The sequence below is a fragment of the Cebus imitator genome, unplaced genomic scaffold (genome assembly GCF_001604975.1).
Source record: "Cebus imitator isolate Cc_AM_T3 unplaced genomic scaffold, Cebus_imitator-1.0 Scaffold221, whole genome shotgun sequence".
Classification (NCBI taxonomy): domain Eukaryota; kingdom Metazoa; phylum Chordata; class Mammalia; order Primates; family Cebidae; genus Cebus; species Cebus imitator.
The window spans coordinates 3,404,248-3,424,804 of NW_016107536.1; the positions used below are offsets into that span (position 1 = coordinate 3,404,248).

The window sequence follows — 20,557 nt, forward strand, 5'->3', positions numbered from 1 at the left end:
AAAAAAAAAAAAAAAAAAAAAAATCACAAACACAAGATTGACTCCTGCTAATCTCCTTCAAGGGATAGAAATGAAGTTTACCTGTGAAGTTTGACTTAAATGGAAAAGAAGGAAATACTATGAGAATGGAATTGTATTAGAGAATAGCATTTAGAATTGGAGAATAATGGAAGACTTGAACATCACAGGGCACTAGACCAGGTAATACCTGGATAAGACAAGACGAAAGTGGCAAGCCACCCTCACTTTCCTTCTCAAGAACATCACTCTTAGGCCTTTAAAAAGCTGGATTAATTTTGTGTGCTTAGGCATATGTCCAAAATTCAGGGCAGTGCTGATGTTAGGTGTCTATAAGAAACAAAATCATCTTGAAGAGTTAAGAACTTGAGACTGCATGTGCCTGGGTGGAGAACTTACCTTCAGTTGTTGGAGATAAAACCGACTTATTTAGAAAAAAAAAATACTGAGGCAAAAGCCATCACCTATGTCTCTGTAGGAAATATGGAACAACAATGAAAACTTAATTAAAATGTGTTCATGTATTTATTTAACATCTTTTTTTTTTTTTTTTAAAAAAAAAGACAGTCTCACTTTGTCAGGCAGGCTGGAGTGCAGTGGTACAGTGGCCCAATCTCCACTCACTCCAACCTCCGCCTCCCTGGTTCAAACAATTCTTCTGCCTCAACCTCCTGAGTACTTGGAATTACAGGCATGCGCTAATTTTTGTATTTTTAGTAGAGACGGTTTCACCATGTTGGTCAGGCTGTTCTCGAACCCCTGACCTCGTGATCTCCCCACGTTGGCCTTCCAAAATCAGCAACTTTTAATAACTGTTCTATGTACCAGGCACTGTTCTAGGAGCATAGACTAAGTCAGCAGACAAAGATTCCTCTTCCATTGATTGTGTATGAATGACTGTGCCAGTGACATTCTACTGAGTTTTCCGTAGCATGTTTATCATGTTTTCTCTCTTAGGCTGGTACATCATGAGTATTGGATGTGATTACTGATGATTGTCTTGTTTTGTTCAAATTTATAAGAGAGTTTCATTACAGGAAAATCATCATCATCCTACCTTAAAAAATCCAGACGACGTTCTGCAGTTGGGGCTCGGGGCTCTCCTGAAACAAACCATCTGATTCGTTTCATCGCTCGTCAGCAAAATATAAAGAATGCTAGGAAATCTCCTTTGGCACAAGATTGTCCTTCCTTGGTACGATTTTCTTCTCAGTTCTGTCGGGAATTCTCTTATGAAGCTTCCATGCATTCTTTATACCTCCCCGTACATCTGATCTGTTTCAGATCTGAAGAGATATTTTCTCTGTGTCTTAGAGAATATGCCGTTAGTGACCAGGCATGATGACTCACGCCTGTAATCAGAATACTCTGGGAAAATGAGGTGGATGGATTACTTGAGGTTAGGAGTTCCAGACCAGCCTGGGCAACATGGTGAAATCCTGTCTCTATTAAAAACATGAAAATCAGCCAGGCTTGGTGGCAGGTGCCTGTAATCCTAGCTACTCCAGAGGCTGAGGGACGAGAATTGCCTGAACCTGGGAGGCAAAGGTTACACTGAGCTGAGATTGTGCCACTGCACTCCAGTCTGGGAGGCAGAGTGAGATTGTCTCAAAAAAAAAAAAAAAAAAAGAAAAGAAAAAGAATATGCAGTTATCATAAATGATGATCTCAACCATAGATGATTTTTCTTTTTTTTGTTTTAGAGACAGGATCTCAGTTGCCCAGGCTGGAATGCAGCGGTGCTCATAGTTCACTGCAGCAGTGAGCTCCTGGGCTCAATGAATCCTCCCACCTTAGCCTTCCAAGTAGCTGGAACTTTAGGCATGTGCCACTGCAAAGCGCTCATTAAAATTTTTTTTTTTTTTTTTTTTTTTAAGAGATGGGGCCTCACTATGTTACCCAGGCTGGTTTTGAACTCCTGACCTTAAGCAATCCCTATCCAAGTGCCAGGGTTACAAGTGTGTGCCACAGTGCCCAACCCAAACATGGGCATTTTAATAATTATGAGACCCTCAATAGAAACAGCTTTCTAGGGGAGCTTTCTATTTTATTTTGCAATTTTTTTTTTCTAGTTCAGTTCTAATTTTCTATGAGGTGAGATACTACTACCTTTTTAAGTAAGTTTCTAATTTTTTCCTGACTACTGTGTGTTGACGTATAGGGTTAAGGGTCTCCTGGGAAAAAATGTATTTGGGACAACCTTGTGGAAAGGAGCAGATTATTTATCTGCTGATGGGGATGTATTTAGCTATTTTTTCAAATTTTTATTAAAATAGTACATGCCCCTAAAAAGTCAAATACAGTCACGTACTGCATAATGACATTTTGCTCAATGATAGACCGAATACACAATGGTGGTCTCATAAGATTATAATGGAGCCGGAAAATTCCTGTGGCCTGGTGATGTAGCTAACATTACAACGTGAAGCAACGCTTTACTCGTGTTTGTGGTGATGCTGGTACAAACAGTTTGTTCTGCAGTGCTGCCTGTTGTATAAAAATCAAGCACAAAAAATTATCTACAATACATAATACTTGATAGTGTTAATGAATGACTGTGTTCCTGGTTTATGTATTTTCTCTAGACTTTTTATTATTAATTTAAAGTGGATTCTTTCTACTGATTTTTTTTTTTTTAAAGGACCTTAATGTAGTATATGTGTTGTGTTGGCAGCAGCATCATGCATCTTTCCCTGATCCATTGGGTATCCCATAGAGCAGTGAAGGAGAGGTATTCTGAGTAGAAATCAAATCACTCACCCTGCTGCTCAAAACCTTCCTGTGGCTTCCTGCAATCCCTTGAATTAAACCCACGTGCCTTCCTGATGGCACCTTACTCCCACTCTGGTCTTTTCTCCCCATTTCCTTCCACTCACAGGGCATGCTGGCCTTTCTGTCCCATCCTGTCTCCACTTGGGGCCTTGCCTCTTGTTTGCCTTGTTCTTGGAGAATCTCCCTCTCCTGGGACATCTTTCCTTAGACCACTTTCTCATTGTTTTGGTGTCAACTCAGATTTTACTAAAGCTAGAGGACTGTCCTGGTTGTAGCTAAACCAGCACTCCTAGGAACTCGGCCACGTTACTCTTTTATCTTCTCAATATCACCTCTTGTACCTGTAACTACATTTATATGTTTTCACAATTTTACTCTAGACAGTGATTTCCCTGGCTGGTTGCAGTGGCTCACACACTTGTAATCCCAGCACTTTGAGAAGCAAAGCAGGGAGGATTGTTTGAATCCAGGAGTTTGAGACTGGCCTGGACAACATGACAAAAGTCTGTCTCTACAAAAAAAATTTTTTTAATTAGCTAGGTGTGGTGGCATATGCCTGTAGTCTAAGCTACTTGAGAGGCTGAAGTTTGAGGATCGTTTGAGCCCAAGACATCGAGGCTACAGTGAGCTGTGTTCATGCCATTGCACTCCAGCCTGGCTGATAGAAAGACCTTGACACAAATAAAAATAATTATCCCTTGATCCTGAGCTTCTCAAACAGTTTGTGGGGCATGGAAGGAAAGTTGTTGACTGACCAACACAATTCCTAAGACAAAAACATGAAAAAAACAGTATCTTTGGAATGTTTCATTTGCTTCGTATGTAAACATTTTTCTCCTTCTCCAGTAGAAAATAGAGAAAACCCAAGTTTGACTAGAGAAACTTAAAATTTGTTTTCAGCAGCACTTCAAAGTGCTGCATGTTCCTAGGATATTAAACCTGCCCCTACTGTGTTCAAATATGAGTACAAAAGAAGCATGTTCAAAGTAAATTATATGAATTTGAGATCATCTTTTTCCTATCGTTCTTAAAGATGAGTTCACCACAAGCCTTTTATGAATATTATGTGCTGTGTATGTTGTAAAGGCTTATGTCCTCAAGTATGTTTCAGTGTAAAGTGTTCTCTTATTGTATGGTAGACAACTCACTTTATGAGTATATGTCACTGAGAAGAGAATCAAATGTGTGAACAGATTGCCATCAAACATGGCTTCACAACATTAACTGCTTTTTCTGCCTGTGATATCTTTCCTTTTTTTTCCTGAGACCAAGCCTTGCTTTGTTGCCCAGGCTGGAGTGTGGTGGCATGATCTTGGCTCACTGCAACCTTCATCTCCCAGGTTCAGGCGAGTCTCCCACCCCAGCCTCCCGTGTAGCTGGGATTATAGGCATGTTCCACCATACCCGGTTAATTTTTGTATTTTTAGTAGAGACAGGGTTTCACCATGTTGGCCAGGCTGGTCTCAAACTCCTGACCTCAAGTGATCCTCCCACCTCAGCCTCCCAAAGTGCTGGGATTACAGGTGTGAGCCACTGCACCCAGCCTACTCTGTGTGATATCTTAAAGGGAGGTAATATTTACTTCACTTTTGCCCATTGGTATAATTTTTTTTAATTGCCACAAACTTCTTATCAGTGGAAATACTAGTGGTCCAAGTAATTTAAAAAATCTAAATAGAGAACTTCATTTGTAATTTATTTTTTATGTAAAGAGAACTCTTAGTTTTCATATTACTTGCCTTTATCTGGCACTTCTAAATCCCTACTAGTATAAATTTTATTTTATCAGTTTTTGGCTGGAACCCTGTTAACTGGGCTTCCAGAGAAATTGTGTGCTTATGCCATCTAACTTTGTGTTTTAAGAGAATGACTGGCTTTCAGCCCTGAGAAGTAAACATCCTCCAGGTCCTATACAATGAGGAAAATTAGCTGGGAATAGCCCAAAAAAGAGAGCAGTGCAAGTGTGGTATCTGAGCATGTATGGAACTTGTGTGTCTTGTTCTGGCCCCTGGGCTGGAGGGCGTCTGTAGACAGGTGCTGAGTAGAAACATCTTGGAGTGAAGGAGGTATGCTGAGACTTACCTGTGACACAGGAACCATGCAGATGGCTTCCTATGGATACATCCAGCACAATACTTGGTAAAAATTGCAAATAAACAGGTTCCTCCTGTCTCTTCTTCCTTGCACCATCCCAGAGCGCAATGGTTTTTTGGTGCCCTCCATATAATCTTAGGCTGGCCTCTCAACATTTTATGCTAAACTTAACTTTATTCAAACTGAAAATGTGCAATTCCAGGGTGAGGAGTCTCTGCCACACTAACTCCTTACCTCTGATCTTCAGAAAGTGTATGTATACTGTATTTAATTTTGGATTCAATGGGTATAGGCCTAGAATATAGGAAGTATGAATTGAGGCTTGATGCGGTGGCTCATGCCTGTAATCCCAGCACTTTGGGAGGCCGAGGCGGGTGGATCATTTGAGGTCAGGAGTTTGAAACCAGGCTGGCCAACATGGTGAAACCCTATCTCTACTAAAAATATAAAAATTAGCTGGGCGTGGTGGCATGTACTGGTATTCCCAGCTTCTTGGGAGGCTGAGGCAGGAGAATCGCTTGAAGCCAGCAGCAGAGGTTGCGGTTAGCCAACATCACGCCACCGCACTCCAGCCTGGCGACAGAGTGAGACTCTGTTTCAAAAAAAAAAAAAAGAAAAAAATAAGTATGAATTGATTTATAATACCCCTTATATTTTTTGTGCTTTCACAGGGCAGCCCTGCGCTGTATCGAAATGTTAACTCTTTAAGAGAAAGAATATCCGCCTTCCAGTCAGCTTTTCACTCCATAAAGGAAAATGAGAAAATGAATAGCTGTCCGGAATTCTCAGAGGCAGGAAGAGTGTCCGAGGTGACAGACTTGAGTGAGTAGAAATGATTCATTCAGTTTTCACTTCTATATTTGTAAAGACAAGCTTCTGAGATTTGAAATGAGTTAGTGTGAAACTAATCTTTTCAGAACACAGGTATACTTATAAAACAAGGCTAACGTTGAAAATTTGGGACATTTCACACAAAAATAAGGATTTCTGGTTTCTCTTGGAAAAAAGCCTGATATCAGACCTTCGTAATCCTGCAGTTCCACATGATTGCAATTAAATTTTAAGTTTTTAAATGTCAGAGCAAATTAGCTAATTTCACCTTTACCATAGAGCTTGTGGCAAATTTGAGTTTACAAACCTTGATTTTTTTTTACAGAATCATTATTAAGCTTGGCAAGCATTTAATAAATGAAATAAATTTGTGTAAATTTTATGTGAGTACCAAACACCCAACCCTGATGTTAAATACAAATATGTCCAGTCTGCTAATCTGCTATATTCTTTAACTCTTAGATTGTAATAATTCATTTGGTTGTGTTTTCAGTCTTTTTTTTTTTTTTTTTTTTCCAATCACAAAGCATTTCAGACACCAGAATGTGACAAAATCTTGGTCTTACTGTAATCATTATAACCATTTCTCTGGTACTTTACATGCTAAGATTTTAAATGATTTTGTTTTGAATTCTTGAACTATCTTCAGGTGCATTTCAACACCACCCATGTGCATTGCTCTGTTAGCCCAAGACAAGTCTCATTCATCTAGAGCGTGTGATCCATTCAGTGTTCCCATTTAGATTTGTACTTTGTGACTCACTTGCTTCAGTTTTTTCCTGAGTTTTTAAATTTATTTACATCATTATAATTCTGCACACAATTTAATTCCTTTTTTTAGCTAGAAAAAACTGAGGCACGTTGTGGTGGCCTTTTTCACGAAGTCATACAGAGTGTTAGAACATAACCACATCTTTTAAAATAACAGGTGTCACTGGGCACAGTGGCTCATGCCCGTAACCCTAGCATGATCATAAGGTGGGCAGATCATGAGGTCAGGAGTTCGAGACCAGCCTGACCAACATGGTGAAACGGTATCTCTACTAAAAATACAAAAATTAGCCCGGGAGTGGTGGCACATGCCTGTAATCCAAGCTACTCAGGCGACTGAGGGAGGAGAATCACTTGAGCCTGGAGGCAGATGTTGCAGTGAGCTGAGATTGCACCACTGTACTCCAGCCTGGGCAGCAGAGCGCAACTGCCTGTCAAATAAATAAAATAATGGTTGTCATCATACATTTAAAATGTGAGGTACTGTATTAGACATGCAAAAGTATTTTAGTATATCTTTGCATGTTTTAAGGTCTGAAAAAACTCAGTTCTAGTAATTAAATTTAACTTTTCAATAGGCATGTTTCATTCCTTTCAGTTAGATTTTCTTTTTTTTGGTATAAAAAATTGTGCTAGATTTTTCTTTTTATTGATAATTTTGACTCAAGCAGTAGATTTTACTAGACTTAGGCTCTTAGATTGTAAGAAAATTACGATGATGCACAATGGCCAGGCATGGTGGCTCACGCTTGTAATCCCAGCACTTTGGGAGGTTGAGGTGGGTGGCTCACCTGAGGTCATGAGTTGAAGACCAGCCTGACTAACATTGTGAAACCGCATCTGTACTAAAAAATAAAAAATTAGCTGGGCCTGGTGGTGTGAACCTATAATCTCAGCTACTTGGGAGACTGAGGCAGGAGAATCGCTTAAATCCAGGAGGCGGAGTTTGCAGTCAACTGAGATCACACCATTGCACTCCAGCTTGGGAACAAGAGCGAAACTCCGTCTGACACACATACACATATATGCGTATGTATATATGTGTGTGTTTGTATGAAAACATTTATGCCTGTGTCATTTTGTTTTTGTTTTGTGTTTATAGCCGTAAAGGCAGGTGCATGCCAGCAGTCTGGGTTCCCTGCAGTGTTGGCCTCCAAACGTCGGAGAATATCCTGTCAGAGGGACTCTGATGAAAATCTAAGGGATGCTGAAGGAAAAGCAATTGATCTCCAGATACTCAGTATTGATACAGACAGAGGATGTGCAGTTGAAACTTCTGCAGATCTTTCCGAGGTAATTCACTTAACTTTACACATAGGAAAAGGAAGTTTTGGTTTTCTGCATGGGCAGTTTTAATGCTGTCAGTGCCGTTCTTCAATTTATTACCTCGTTCTGCCCTGTGGTAGCTGGGTGGGTGGTTGGTTTGGGGGGGTGTGTGTGTGTGTGTTTCCCACCTGTTAATTTTATGGTTACCTCGTTTTGTTCTGTGGTAGCTGGGGTTTTAGCGTGTGTGTGTGTGTGTGTGTTTCCTACTTGTTAATTTTATGGTTACCTCGTTCTGCTCTGTGGTAGCTGGGGTTTTAGTGTGTGTGTGTGTGTGTGTGTGTGTGTGTGTGTGTGTGTGTGTGTTTACTACTTGTTAATTTTATGGTTGGTTGTTGGTATTTATCACTTATTAGAAAGAGTTTGGATAGAGATCTCACTTTTGACTACTAACCTTAGGAAGAGAATAAGCCCTGTGGTCTTCTGTGTGTGAGATATTCTATAGGGTAATGCTCCAAGAAGGGAGGAAGTCACAGTCCTGCCCTGAGGCAGTATTTTTTCTCCTGGGGAGCAGGTTATAAGCAGATGGCTTCATTGGATCAGGTGGAGATTGTATGTGGGGTGTACTCCACAGGTCTGGGAGTCTTGCACTTCTTACTGCCCCTTACTGCTTTCCTACTGACTGGAATTCAGGGTGCCATTCAGCAATTGCTCCTTTGCACTGCTCACTTCTTTCAAGTAGCTCTAGGGATTTTTGTGGCTTATAGCTACCTAAACCCTGTCAAGATGATCAAAAGGTGATATTAGAAAAATAATGCTAGTGAAGATCAGGTGACCTTCACGCACCTGTGAATGGGGAGCTGGTCTTTCATGATGGACTTTTCCTGCTTCTCATTCCTCGTTCTGGTTTGACACAGTAGCTTCTCATGTCCTTTGTGAGAGGAGACACCTAACACCATTACAGTTGGAACTCTTTCTGTACCTTCTCTGTCGCCCAGATCCAGTGCTCGTCCTATTCATTGGATGTGGGCTGGCAGAATAAAGGTTTGACAGTTGTTGGAGATTCTTCAGGCTCCAGTGGGTTTCCTTTGTATCTCAGTCACCTGTAGTCTTGGCTCCCTCTGCCTTATTCAGGTTAATGTGAAATCCCTATCTGACAGAAACAATAGTAATTTTTTGTAAGCAGAACTTTGGTTAATTGTTTGAACATACATCATGATTCAGACATTATTTCTGAATTAATGTGAATGTGTTTTTTATCTTAGCCTTCAATGTTTTTCATATCTTAGTTATTGATAATGTTTATAATTATATAAACTTGTCTTTATTTTGAGAATTTTCTCCAAAGAACTGTAGATACAACTATCTAGGCTTTAGCAACAAAAATAGGTCCTTTAAACGTTTCCTGGGGAATTAAAAGTTTATTTGTGGGATGTTTAGGATGCAATTAGTATGAATACTTCATTGTTAGATTCCTGTATACTTTGAGTTTATGAGATAATGAAGGTGACTGACTGAATACCAAATTTCCAGGTAATCTATAATGTTTACTCAAGTCTTCAAAAAGGTATTAGTAGTACTGTAAGTAATAAAATGTAATACTCTTTCAATGTTTCCTCAAGAAATCATCTAAACTTGGTTCAACACAGTCTGGATTTTTCGTGGAAGAGTCTCTTCCCCTTTCAGAGCTCCCAGAGATTTCAAATGGTAAGTATTTAACTTTGTCTTAGTACACAGCCAGTTGCCTGATTCATAGACATTTATGATTAATGTACCTATTCGCTAAAATTTAGGGGAACTGAAAAGTATCCCCTAAAAGCCCCTACTTTTTAGGGGCTCATGGTCCACTAGAAATGCTTCTGAATTCTTGTAATATGAGGGATGTTCTCTTTTTTAAGCTACCATCACTAAGAGTTAGTGAAGAATTTCCAAGCTCATGAAATTTAGTATAAAGAGGTAGGACCTATGAATATATTAACAAGTATTCTTTGTTAGAGAAACACTACTCATAGTATTTTTATTTGTTTTTACGCATGTAAAAAGAGTTTTATCAGGATGTAATAATTACTTATTCCTTCTTAAAACTAGTATCCTTGGCCGGGCGCAGTGGCTCAAGCCTGTAATCCCAGCACTGTGGGAGGCCGAGGCGGGTGGATCACGAGGTCAAGAGATCGAGACCATTCTGGTCAACATGGTGAAACCCCGTCTCTACTAAAAATATAAAAAATTAGCTGAGCATGGTGGCGCATGCCTGTAATCCCAGCGACTCAGAAGGCTGGGACAGGAGAATTGCCTGAACCCGGGAGGCGGAGGTTGCGGTGAGCCAAGATCGTGCCGTTGCACTCCAGCCTGGGTAACAAGAGCGAAACTCCGTCTTGGGAAAAAAAAAAATATATATCAGTATCCTTGTACTAAGTGAACGTTACTAGCAAGGGTTTAGATTGACTTTTATTCTGTTTGGGTCTTCAAAGTAAAACTCTTATGGGCATATAATTGGATCTTGTGTTTTTTAAAATCCATTTTGATAATTTATTTTTAATTGGAATATTTAGCCTGTTAACTTTTCAAGTAATTACTTACATGGTTTTATTCACTTCTGTCATTTTATAGTATGTTTTCTATTCCTAATTATTGCTCTGTAACCTTTCATAGTCTGTTGAGATAATACTGTACAATTTCACACAGAAGCTTTACAAACTCTACAGATGAATTTCCTCTCCCTGCCAGCCATGGCTTTTATGATCCTTTACAGATACACAGTTAAGCAATTATAAGGCCCATAAGATCTTACCATTTTTTTTAGGCAGTTTCTTACTCTGTCACCCAGGCTGGAGGGCAGTGGCATGATCTCGGCTCACTGCGCCCTCCCACTTACAGGTTCAAACGGTTCTCATGTCTCAGCCTCCTGAGTAGCTGGGATTACAGGTGTGCAGGACTATGCCCAGCCAGTTTTTGTGTTTTTAGTAGAAATGGGGTTTTGCCATGTTGGCCAGGCTGGTCTTGAACTCCTGGCCTTAAGCAATCTGCCCTCTTTGGCCTCCCAAAGGGCTGGGATTACAGGTGTGAGCTACCACACCCAACCAAAACAGTTATATGTGCTTTAAACAGGTTAAGAGGAGAAAGAGTCTTTTGTATTTACCCAGATATACCATTTCTTATGTTCTTCATTTTTTCCTAAAGATGTGAGTTTCTCTGTCTTATTTTCCTTCACCCTGAGAAAGAACTTCTTTAGCATTTTTTGTAGTGAGCATCTGCTCTGACTTTTAATTCTAATCATAAGATAAATAGGTGGATGTCAGCCTGTATGGTCCTGCTGCACAGGGCCAGGTTGTGAGTTTGTTACCACGATGGAGTAAGGTGCTCTTGCCTTCAGCACTTTCTTAACAATTCTTTTTCCTTTGCTCTTATGGGACTTTGCTTAGGAGTGACAGATTCTCTCTGACAGTGATTATAGATTGAAGTGTGATGATTAACAGTTGTCATCATACCAAACACCTCACTCTACAATGTGAAGCATTGAAATCACAAGGGTCAGAATTTCATTTCAGCATGCCACGAAGCCCTACTCAGAAATACTGTAATAAGACAGGAAAAATTGATCTACCATAGTAAATGGGGCCTTGATTAAAGGAGGCTGGCATTGATTTCTGTATTTTAAACTGTGTGGTTATTTGGTGGCATTCCCAGCAGTGCAACTTTGGGAAGAAAACAAAGATGTAAGATGGAATCGAATGTCCCTTGTTAAGAGGGAGCTTGGGAAGGACACCTGCATGACACCTTCCATCTCTCCTTTACCCCCTCTGCTTCCTCTGTTTTACCTTTCTAGCCAGAAATCCAACTCAGTGAATGTCTCTACCCTCTCTGCACCTGCCCCAGAGCTGCTTATATTTGGTATGCTGATAGCCTCAGTTTTTCACCTCAAATGACTCTGTGCTGGTTCTTTTTCGTTTTTGTTTTTTTGAGACAGAGTCTCACCGATTTGCCCAGGCTGGAGTGCAATGGTGTGATCTCAACTCACTGCAATCTCCGCTTTTTGGGTTCAAGCCATTCTCCTGCCTCAGCTTCCCGAGTAGCTGGGATTACAGGCACCCGCCATCATGCCCGGCTAATTTTTGTATTTTTGTATAGTTGGGGTTTCACCATGTTGGCCAGGCTGATCTTGAGTTACTGACCTCAGGTGATCTGTCTGCCTTGGCCTCCCAAAGTGCTAGGATTACAAGCATGAGCCACCACTCTCGGCCCATCTATGTTGTTTCTTAATCAATTCACACACGTTCACACCTTATTTTTCCCTTAAAGTAGCCAGCACTCCTTCCTTTTCTTTTTAAAATTTAGATACGTATAATTTACATTTTAAACAAATTATTTTATAGTGTATGTGTCATGTAATTTTATTTGGTTAAATTTATTACTATTTTTGAATGATAAACCATAACTATACATTTATGGAGAACAATATGATGTTTTGATGTATTTATACAATGTGGCACGATTAAATCAGGCTCATAATTAACATGTCCCTCACTTCACTTACCTGTCATTTTTTTTATGGTCAGACATTTGAAATTTACTGTCTTCATTATTTTGAAATACATAATATACCAATATTGCCTATAGACCCTCTTTATGCAATAGATCTCAAAACCAATTCTGCTTGTCTATCTGAAACTTTGTATTTCTTGATCAACAGCTCCCCATTTCCTTCCTTCTACCCCCCTACCTCCCTCCCCCCGCAGCAGGCTCTGGGAACCCCTCTTCAACTCTTTCCTTCTATAAATTCAACCTTGTTAGATTCCTCATGTATGTGAGATCACATGGTTTTTGTCTTTTGTGCCTGGCTTATTTCACTTAGCAAAATCTCTTCCAGATTCATCCATGTTGTTGCAAACGAGAGTCTGCCCGCTTTTAAGGTGGAATAGTATTCTGCTGTGTGTATATGCCATGTTGTTTTTATACATTCACCCATTAATGGACACTTTTCATTGATGAGAATGATGTTAGCAACAGGTTTGTTATATATGTCCTTTATTGTGTTGAAGAACTTTTTATTACTAGTCTGAGGATTTTTATCATGATATTGTGTTAAATTTAGTCAAATGCTTTTTCTGCATCTGTTGAGGTGATCATACGGTTTTTGTTTTTCTTTTTTTTTTTTTTTGTTTTTCAAGAGTGTTTATTAAAATAGGCAATAATCAGTACATGTGCATCATATAAGCAGTTATTCAAAATTAGCACTTCCAGGAGAGGGGCTACATCTCAGTTTTCCTGTCTATATAATAAAATGTCAAAAGTACTTCCCTAAAGTACACAGGCATTTCCCTAGTAGTCTTGGTACCAGTAACAGAGTATAACTACTAAACATCTCCAACGTGGTTTTCATTACAAAGAAACATGTTTCACATAAAAGCTTCGTAATATAATCCAGAGAAAGAATTTGTGCATGCTTAAAATTTGAAGCCAGGCTATTTCTGATATATTTTTTCATTTCTTCCAGTTTTTTATTTTTATAAATATGCACCCAGTTTCCCACCAATGTAAAACACACGAAACACTGCTGAGAGCAACACGATTGCCTTATAGTAGGTTCTTTGAGACTACTATCGTAATGCAAGGAGGGGAGTACTAATTTCTATTCTGAGTTGCTCCTTTCCCAAAATCATGATAGTGTTGACCAGATCCTAGCAGTTGTCAGATACAAACAAACTGGACAAAGGGCCATAGCATAATTAATGAATAATTTCACAATGATCTGGTTAAGAAAACACACAGAAAATGGTGATCATATAATTTTTTATTTTTCATCTTATTTATGTCATGTATCACATTGATTTGCATGTGTTGAATCATCCTTGCATCCCAGGAATGAATCTAATTTGATCATGGTGAATGATTCTTTTAATGTGTTCCTGAGTTAGGTTTGCTAATATTTTGTGGAGGATTTTTGCATCTTTTTTCACCAGGGATATTGGTGTATAATTTTCTTACACATTTTCTTACAGTTTTCTTATATGGAGCACGGTAGTGCTAACCTTGTTAAATGACAAGGAAGTAGTTGGAAGTATTTTCTCTACTTTGTTTTTTTTTGGAAGTGTTTGAGAAAACTTACTAGTTCTTTAAATGTCTGGTGGAAGTCAGCAATAAAGCCATCTGGTCCAGGGCTTTTCTTTGGTGGGAGACTTTTTATTACTAGTTCAGTCTTCTTCTTTCTTCTTTCTTCTTTCTTCTTCCTTCTTCCTTCTTCCTTCTTCCTTCTTCCTTCTTTCTTCTTTCTTCTTCCTTCTTTCTTCTTCCTTCTTCTTCCTTCTTTCTTCTTCCTTCTTCTTCTTTCTTCCTTCTTCCTTCTTCTTCTTTCTTCTTCTTTCTTCTTTCTTCTTTCTTCTTTCTTCTTCTTCTTCTTCTTTCTTCTTCCTTTCTTTTTCTTTTTCTTAAATAAAAAATAGAGATGGGGCATTACCATGTTGGCCAGGTTAGTCTCGAACTCCTGACCTCAGGTGATCCACCCACCTTGGCCTCCCAAAATGCTAGGATTACAGGCATGAGCCACCACGCCTGGCCTAATTCAGTCTTCTTCTTACTCATTATTGGTCTTTCGAGATTTTCTATTTGTTCATGATCCATTTCTTTTAGGTTATCCAATTTTGGGTGTTTAATTATTCATAGTAGTTGTTTCTTGTGAGCCTTTGTATTTTGGAGTCAGGTTCTCTGGTAATGCTAGTTTGCTTCCTGTGCTGTGACGTCAAATGATCTTGCCAGCTGTACTCTGTGGTCTAGTAAGATCACTGGCTGGACTCTGCCTTCAGGTGGAGCTGCTCTCTGGCTCTGTGATGGTCTCTGATTTGGCAGAGTTGCAGGTTGCCTTCCTTGGCCGGTCAGTACTATTGTTTGGAATCTAGTTGGGGAGAACCACGTGATGGGCTCTGAGACTCCTGGAGGTTGTTGCTTGGCCACATAGGGTAGACAGGGCCTGAGGCTGTACTCCACAGATGTGTGTAGATTTAGGCTTGCCTCCCAGCTTAGGGCAGGGTTAAGCAGAGCACTGAGGTTTGGTCGAGTCACTGCTCTGCAGCTGGGGTTGGGCAGGAACAGATGCTCCTTCCGCAGGTGATCACCCACACAACCTGGTTTGGAGAAGACTTAGTGATAGCACAAAGGCTTAGTTTAATCACCTTTCCACTGCTAGGATTCAGTAGGCCCAGATGTACCTTTCATGGGCAATTGCTGACCTACAGTTGCTCCCCCATGGGGAGGACTTAATGCAAGCACCAGAACGTGTTGTTGGCTCACATCTTTACAGCGAGAGGGCCAGATGTTTCCTCTGTGGGCAATCGCTGACCTGCAGTTTCCTCTCGACCTGGGGAAGACCAAATGGAAGCACCCAGGCTGCGTAGGGAAGCTGGATAGGGATTTTAACTTGGAAGACCCACTAACCATGTTTCCTGCAGCTTAATACTGCTGGCTGGTTTCTCTGGTGCGGCACTTCCATTAGCTGGAATGCAGCCCACCAGAATTTGCTCTTTGGTGGCTGCAGTCCCCATCCCATGTACTTTGTTTTTATCTGACCCTGTTTGGGGCACATACAGTGCGTTTGCAGTTGGGTGTGATGATGGGATGATCTTTTTCTTATTCCTGCCACCCTCAGATATTGACATGCCTGTGAATTTAGCAATAAAGTTTCTTGTTAGTCAGTGCTCAGCTCAAATTAGCTTTTATGGTCCAAGTAATAAGTGCCGTCAGCAGAGGCATGCTAATACTTTATAGCTGATTCATGATACCTTCTTTCAACTTCTGACTCAGTGATTTCCTGGGGAGCCAAATCCCCATACTCACTTTATGCTTCATAGTCAGATTTGAGGTAAAAACTGACCAGTGCTGCTGCTTTACCTCCATTTTGCTTTCCAAATGAAATCTCAGATGTTACTCTTTAAGCAGATTATATTAAGTTTGAATTTTTCATAGCACATTATTATCTTTGCAAATAGATAAAGTGGTTTTGGTCTAGAACAAACACATTTAAGAGATCTTCCACCTCTGAAGTTTCCATGTTTATCTCGAAGCACTCAAGGTTGCTGACTGCGTAGTGGGCAAAGGATCAAACAGTGCCGTTTCGCCTGACATGTTCACAGCAGAAGTGAGCTCAGACGCAATCCCTGATGTCAGGGCACCAGCTACTCCAGTGTGCAGGAAGGACCTTCCCTCCCCTAACACCTTTATACTTCGTTCTGTTCTGAAGAAACCCCCTGTTCCGATGTGTCTAGAAAGCTTACAGGTAAGAAGAGAGTTAAATTTCCTAAAGCAAATGAATAAAAATGCGTTTTGGTTCAAAGTAATACCCCTGAAATGTCATATCATACTGGTTTAAAAGGAAATGTCTTACTATAAATTTTTTTCCTCATCTTATTGACAACACTATGTGTAGTTTCTTTTTGTTCTTGTTTTTTTTTAAATTAAGTGTAGTATATAGTATGCAGAATTTAATATAAGTAGACTGTAGTTTATAATGGGTCATAATCTTACTGCACTAACATAATTGTATCTTGATTAATTTTATAAAATTATATAAGTGATACTAATTAATCATAATTAATGTGTCAATCTGTTAAACTGATCATTCCACCCAAAATATTTGGTCTTAAAACTATCTCTTGGCCGGGCTTATTGACTCAACGCCTGTAATCCCAGCATTTGGGGACGCTGAAGCGGGTGGATCACAAGGTTAGGAGTTTGAGACCAGCTTGGCCAGCATGGTGAAACCCCATTTCTACTAAAAATATGAAAAATTAGCTGGGCATGGTGGCACACCTGTAATCGCAGCTACTGGGGTGTCTGAGTCAGAAGCATTGCTTGAACCCGGGAGGCAGAGGTTGCAGTGAGCCAAGATCGCACCACTGCACTCCAGCCTGGATGACAGAGTGGGGCTCCCTGTCAAAAAAAAGAAAAGTACCTCTTAGAGCCATCCCATCCTTTTTACTCTAAGCTCAGTGAGTATGAGGAAAGACGAAGCTGATGAGAACTAGCTGGCATTTATTGAGTCATTTTTACAGTTCTGACATATACACAGCAGCAGTGTTCCGAGAAAGGTATAGGACCTGTTTGACATACACTTAGGCTTGTAGGTTGTTCAGTGAACATGGACAAGTCTGCTATTAAAATTCATGACAGGTTCTCAGTCCATGAGAGGCTGAGAGTCTAGCCTCGGTTGTGAAAATGCCAAGTTTCAGATCCTGACTTGGAAATGTAATCACTGAGCAAGTTATTTGACCTTTCTCTGCCTGGTTTCCTTATATATAAAAGTGTTAAGTTAGTAACTACTTTTAGAGTAATTTGAGCATTAAATGGAATGGTATAAAATCACCAAGACTGTCTGGCACTTCAGAAATACAAATCTTTTTTTTTTTTTCTCGAGACGAAGTTTCACTCTTGTTGCCCAGGCTAGAGTGCAATGGCATGATCTCGGCTCACCACAACCTCTGCCTCCTGGGTTCAAGCAATTCTCACTCAGTCTCCTGAGTAGCTGGGATTATAGGCATGCGCCACCACACTCGGCTAATTTTTTATTTTTAGTAGAGATGAGATTTCTTTATATTGGTCAAGGTGGTCTCGAACTCGTGACCTTGTGATTCGCCCGCATCGGCCTCCCAAAGTGCTGGGATTACAGACATGAACCATTGCGCACAGCCCTTTTTTTTTTTCAAACCACAAGCATTTTAACACACACGTATGCCTGCAAGTCTGTTCTGAAGCCAAAAGGAACTAAATTACCTTCTATTTACATGGATGATTGATGGTCAATTGCTATTTGAAAAACATTAATAACTTTAAAAAAAAATTATTATACTTTAAGTTCTGGGATACATGTGGAGATCATGCCAGATTGTTATATAGGTATACACATGCCATGGTGCTTTGCTGCATCCATCCCCCCATCATCTACATTAAGTATTTCTCCTAATGTTATTCCTCCCCAATCTCCCCATCATCTGCTGTCCCTCCCCTAGTCCCCCCACCCCCCAACAGGCCCCAGTGTGTGATATTCCCCTCCCCGTGTCCATGTGTTCTCATCGTTCAACACACACGAGTGAGAACATGCAGTGTTTGGTTTTCTGTTCCTGTGTCAGTTTGCTGAGAATGATGGTTTCCAGCTTCATTCATGTCCCTGCAAAGGACATGAACTCATCCTTTTTTATGGCTGCATAGTATTCCATGATATATATTTACCACATTTTCTTTATCTAGTCTATCATTGATGGGCATTTGGGTTGGTTCCAAGTCTTTGCTATTGTAAACAGTGCTGAAGTAAACATGCATGTGCATGTGTCTTTATAATAGAATGATTTATAATCCTTTGGGTATATACTCAGTAATGAGATTGCTGGATCAAATGGTATTTCTTTTTCTAGATCCTTGAGGAATCACCACACTGTCTTCCACAATGGTTGAGCTAATTTACACACCCAACAACCACTGTAAAAGTGTTCCCATTTCTCTACATCCTCTCCATCATCTATTGTCTCCAGACTTTTTAATGATCGCCATTCTAACTGGCTTGAGATGGTATCTCAGTCTAGTTTGGATTTGCATGTCTCTAATGACCAGTGATGATGAGCATTTTTCCTTATGTTTGTTAGCTGCATAAATGTCTTCTTTTGAAAAGTATCTGTTCATATCCTTTGCCCACTTTTTGATAGGGTTGTTTGTTTTTTTTCTTGTAAATTTGTTTAAGTTCTTTTTAGTTTCTGGATATTAGCGTTTGTCAGATGGGTAGATTGCAAAAATTTTTTCCCATTCTGTTGGTTGCCAGTTCACTGTAATGATAATTTTTTTGCTCTGCAGAAGCTCTTAAGTTTAATTAGGTTCCATTTGTCTATTTTGGCTTTTGTTGCCATTGCTTTTGGTGTCTTAGTCATGAAGTCCTTGCCTATGCCTATGTCCTGAATGGTTTTGCCTATGTTTTCTTCTAGGGTTTTTATGGTGTTAGGTCTTATGTTTAGATCTTTAATCCATCTGGAGTTAATTTTTATATAAGGTGTAAGGAAGTGGTCCAGTTTCAGCTTTCTGCACATGGCTAGCCAGTTTTTCCAACACCATTTATTAAATAGGGAATCCTTTCCCTGTTGCTTGTTTTTGTCAGGTTTGTCAAAGATCAGGTGGCTGTAGACGTGTGGCATTGCTTCCAAGGCCTCTGTTCTGTTCCATTGGTCTATATCTCTGTTGTGGTACCAGTACCATGCTGCTTTGATTACTGTAGGCTTGTAGTATAATTTGAAGTCAGGTAGCATGATGCTTCCAGCTTTGTTCCTTTTGCTTAGGATTGTCTTGGCTGTGTGGGTTCTTTTGGTTCCATATGAAGTTTAAGGTGGTTTTTTTCCAGTTCTATGAAGAGAGTCATTGGTAGCTTGATGGGGATAGCATTGAATCTGTAAATTACTTTGAGAAGTATGGCCATTTTTATGATACTGATTCTTCCTAACCATGAGCATGGAATGTTTTTCCATCTGTTTGTGTCCTCTCTTATTTTCTTGAGCAGTGGTTGGTAGTTGTCCTTGAATAGGTCCTTTACATCCTTTGTTAGTTGTATTCCTAGGTATTTTATTCTCTTTGTAGCACTTGTAAATGGGAATTTCTCATAATTTGGCTCTCTGTCTGTTATTGGTGTATAGGAATGCTGGTGATTTTTGCATACTGATTTTGTATCCTGAAACTGCTGAAGTTGCTTATCAGTTTCAGGAGATTTTGGGCTGAGACTATGGGATCTTCTAAATATACAGTCATGTCATCTGCAAATAAAGATGATTTTACTTCCCCTTTTCCTAATTGAATACCCTTTATTTCCTTTTCTTGCCCGATTGCTCTGTCCAGAACATCCAATACTATGTGGAATAGGAGTGGTGAGAGAGGGCACCCTTGTCTAGTGCCAGTTTTCAAAGGGAATACTTCCAGTTTTTGCCCATCTAGTATATTGGCCTGGGTTTGTCATAAATAGCTTTTATTATTTTGAGATACATTCCATCTATACCTAGTTTATTGAGAGTTTTTAGCATAAAGGGCTGTTGAATTTTGTCGGAGGCCTTCTTTGCATCTATTGAGATAATCATGTAGTTTTTGTTATTGGTTCTGTTTATGTGATGGGTTACGTTTATAGATTTGCATATGTTGAACCAGCCTTACATCCCTGGGATGAAGCCGACTTGATTGTGATGGATAAGCTTTTTGATGTGTTGTTGGATTTGGTTTGCCAGTATTTTATTGAAGATTTTGCATCAGTGTTCATCATGGATATTGGCCTGAAATTTTCTTTTTTAGTTGTGTCTCTGCCAGGTTTTGGTATCAGGATAATGTTGGTCTCCTAAAATGAGTTAGTGAGGATTTCCGCTTTTTGTATTGTTTGGAATAGTTTCAGAAGGAATGGCACCGGCTCCTCCTTGTACATCTAGTAGTATTCAGCTGTGAACCCGTCTGGTCCTGGACTTGTTTTGGTTGGTAGGCTATTAATTGCTGCCTCAACTTCAGACCTTGTTATTTATTCAGGAATTCAACTTCTTCCTGGTTTAGTCTTGGGAGGGTGTATGTGTCCAAGAATTTATCCAATTCTTCTAGATTTACTGGTTTATGTTCATAGAGGTGTTTGTAGTAATCTCTCATCAGATTTTGTAGTTTGTATTTCTGTGGAATCGGTGGTGATATCCCCTTTATCTTTTTTTTTACTGCATCTCTTTGATTCTTCTCTTTTCTTTTTTATTAATCTGGCTAGCCATCTATCTATTTTGTTGATCTTTTCAAAAAACCAGCTTCTGGATTCATTGTTTTTTTT

At 39.7% G+C, this 20,557-nt stretch overlaps 1 protein-coding gene across 1 annotated transcript in view; it reads left to right on the top strand.

Annotated features, from left to right (window-relative positions):
• Positions 1-20,557, top strand: part of CDCA2 (cell division cycle associated 2) — a 50,196-nt gene that overhangs the window by 2,319 nt on the left and 27,320 nt on the right. The window contains exons 4-8 of the mRNA XM_017549780.2: positions 1,056-1,213; positions 5,556-5,706; positions 7,589-7,779; positions 9,372-9,456; positions 15,804-16,015. Of these exons, the coding sequence (XP_017405269.1) occupies positions 1,056-1,213; positions 5,556-5,706; positions 7,589-7,779; positions 9,372-9,456; positions 15,804-16,015 (797 nt within the window). The remainder of the gene's footprint in view (positions 1-1,055; positions 1,214-5,555; positions 5,707-7,588; positions 7,780-9,371; positions 9,457-15,803; positions 16,016-20,557) is intronic.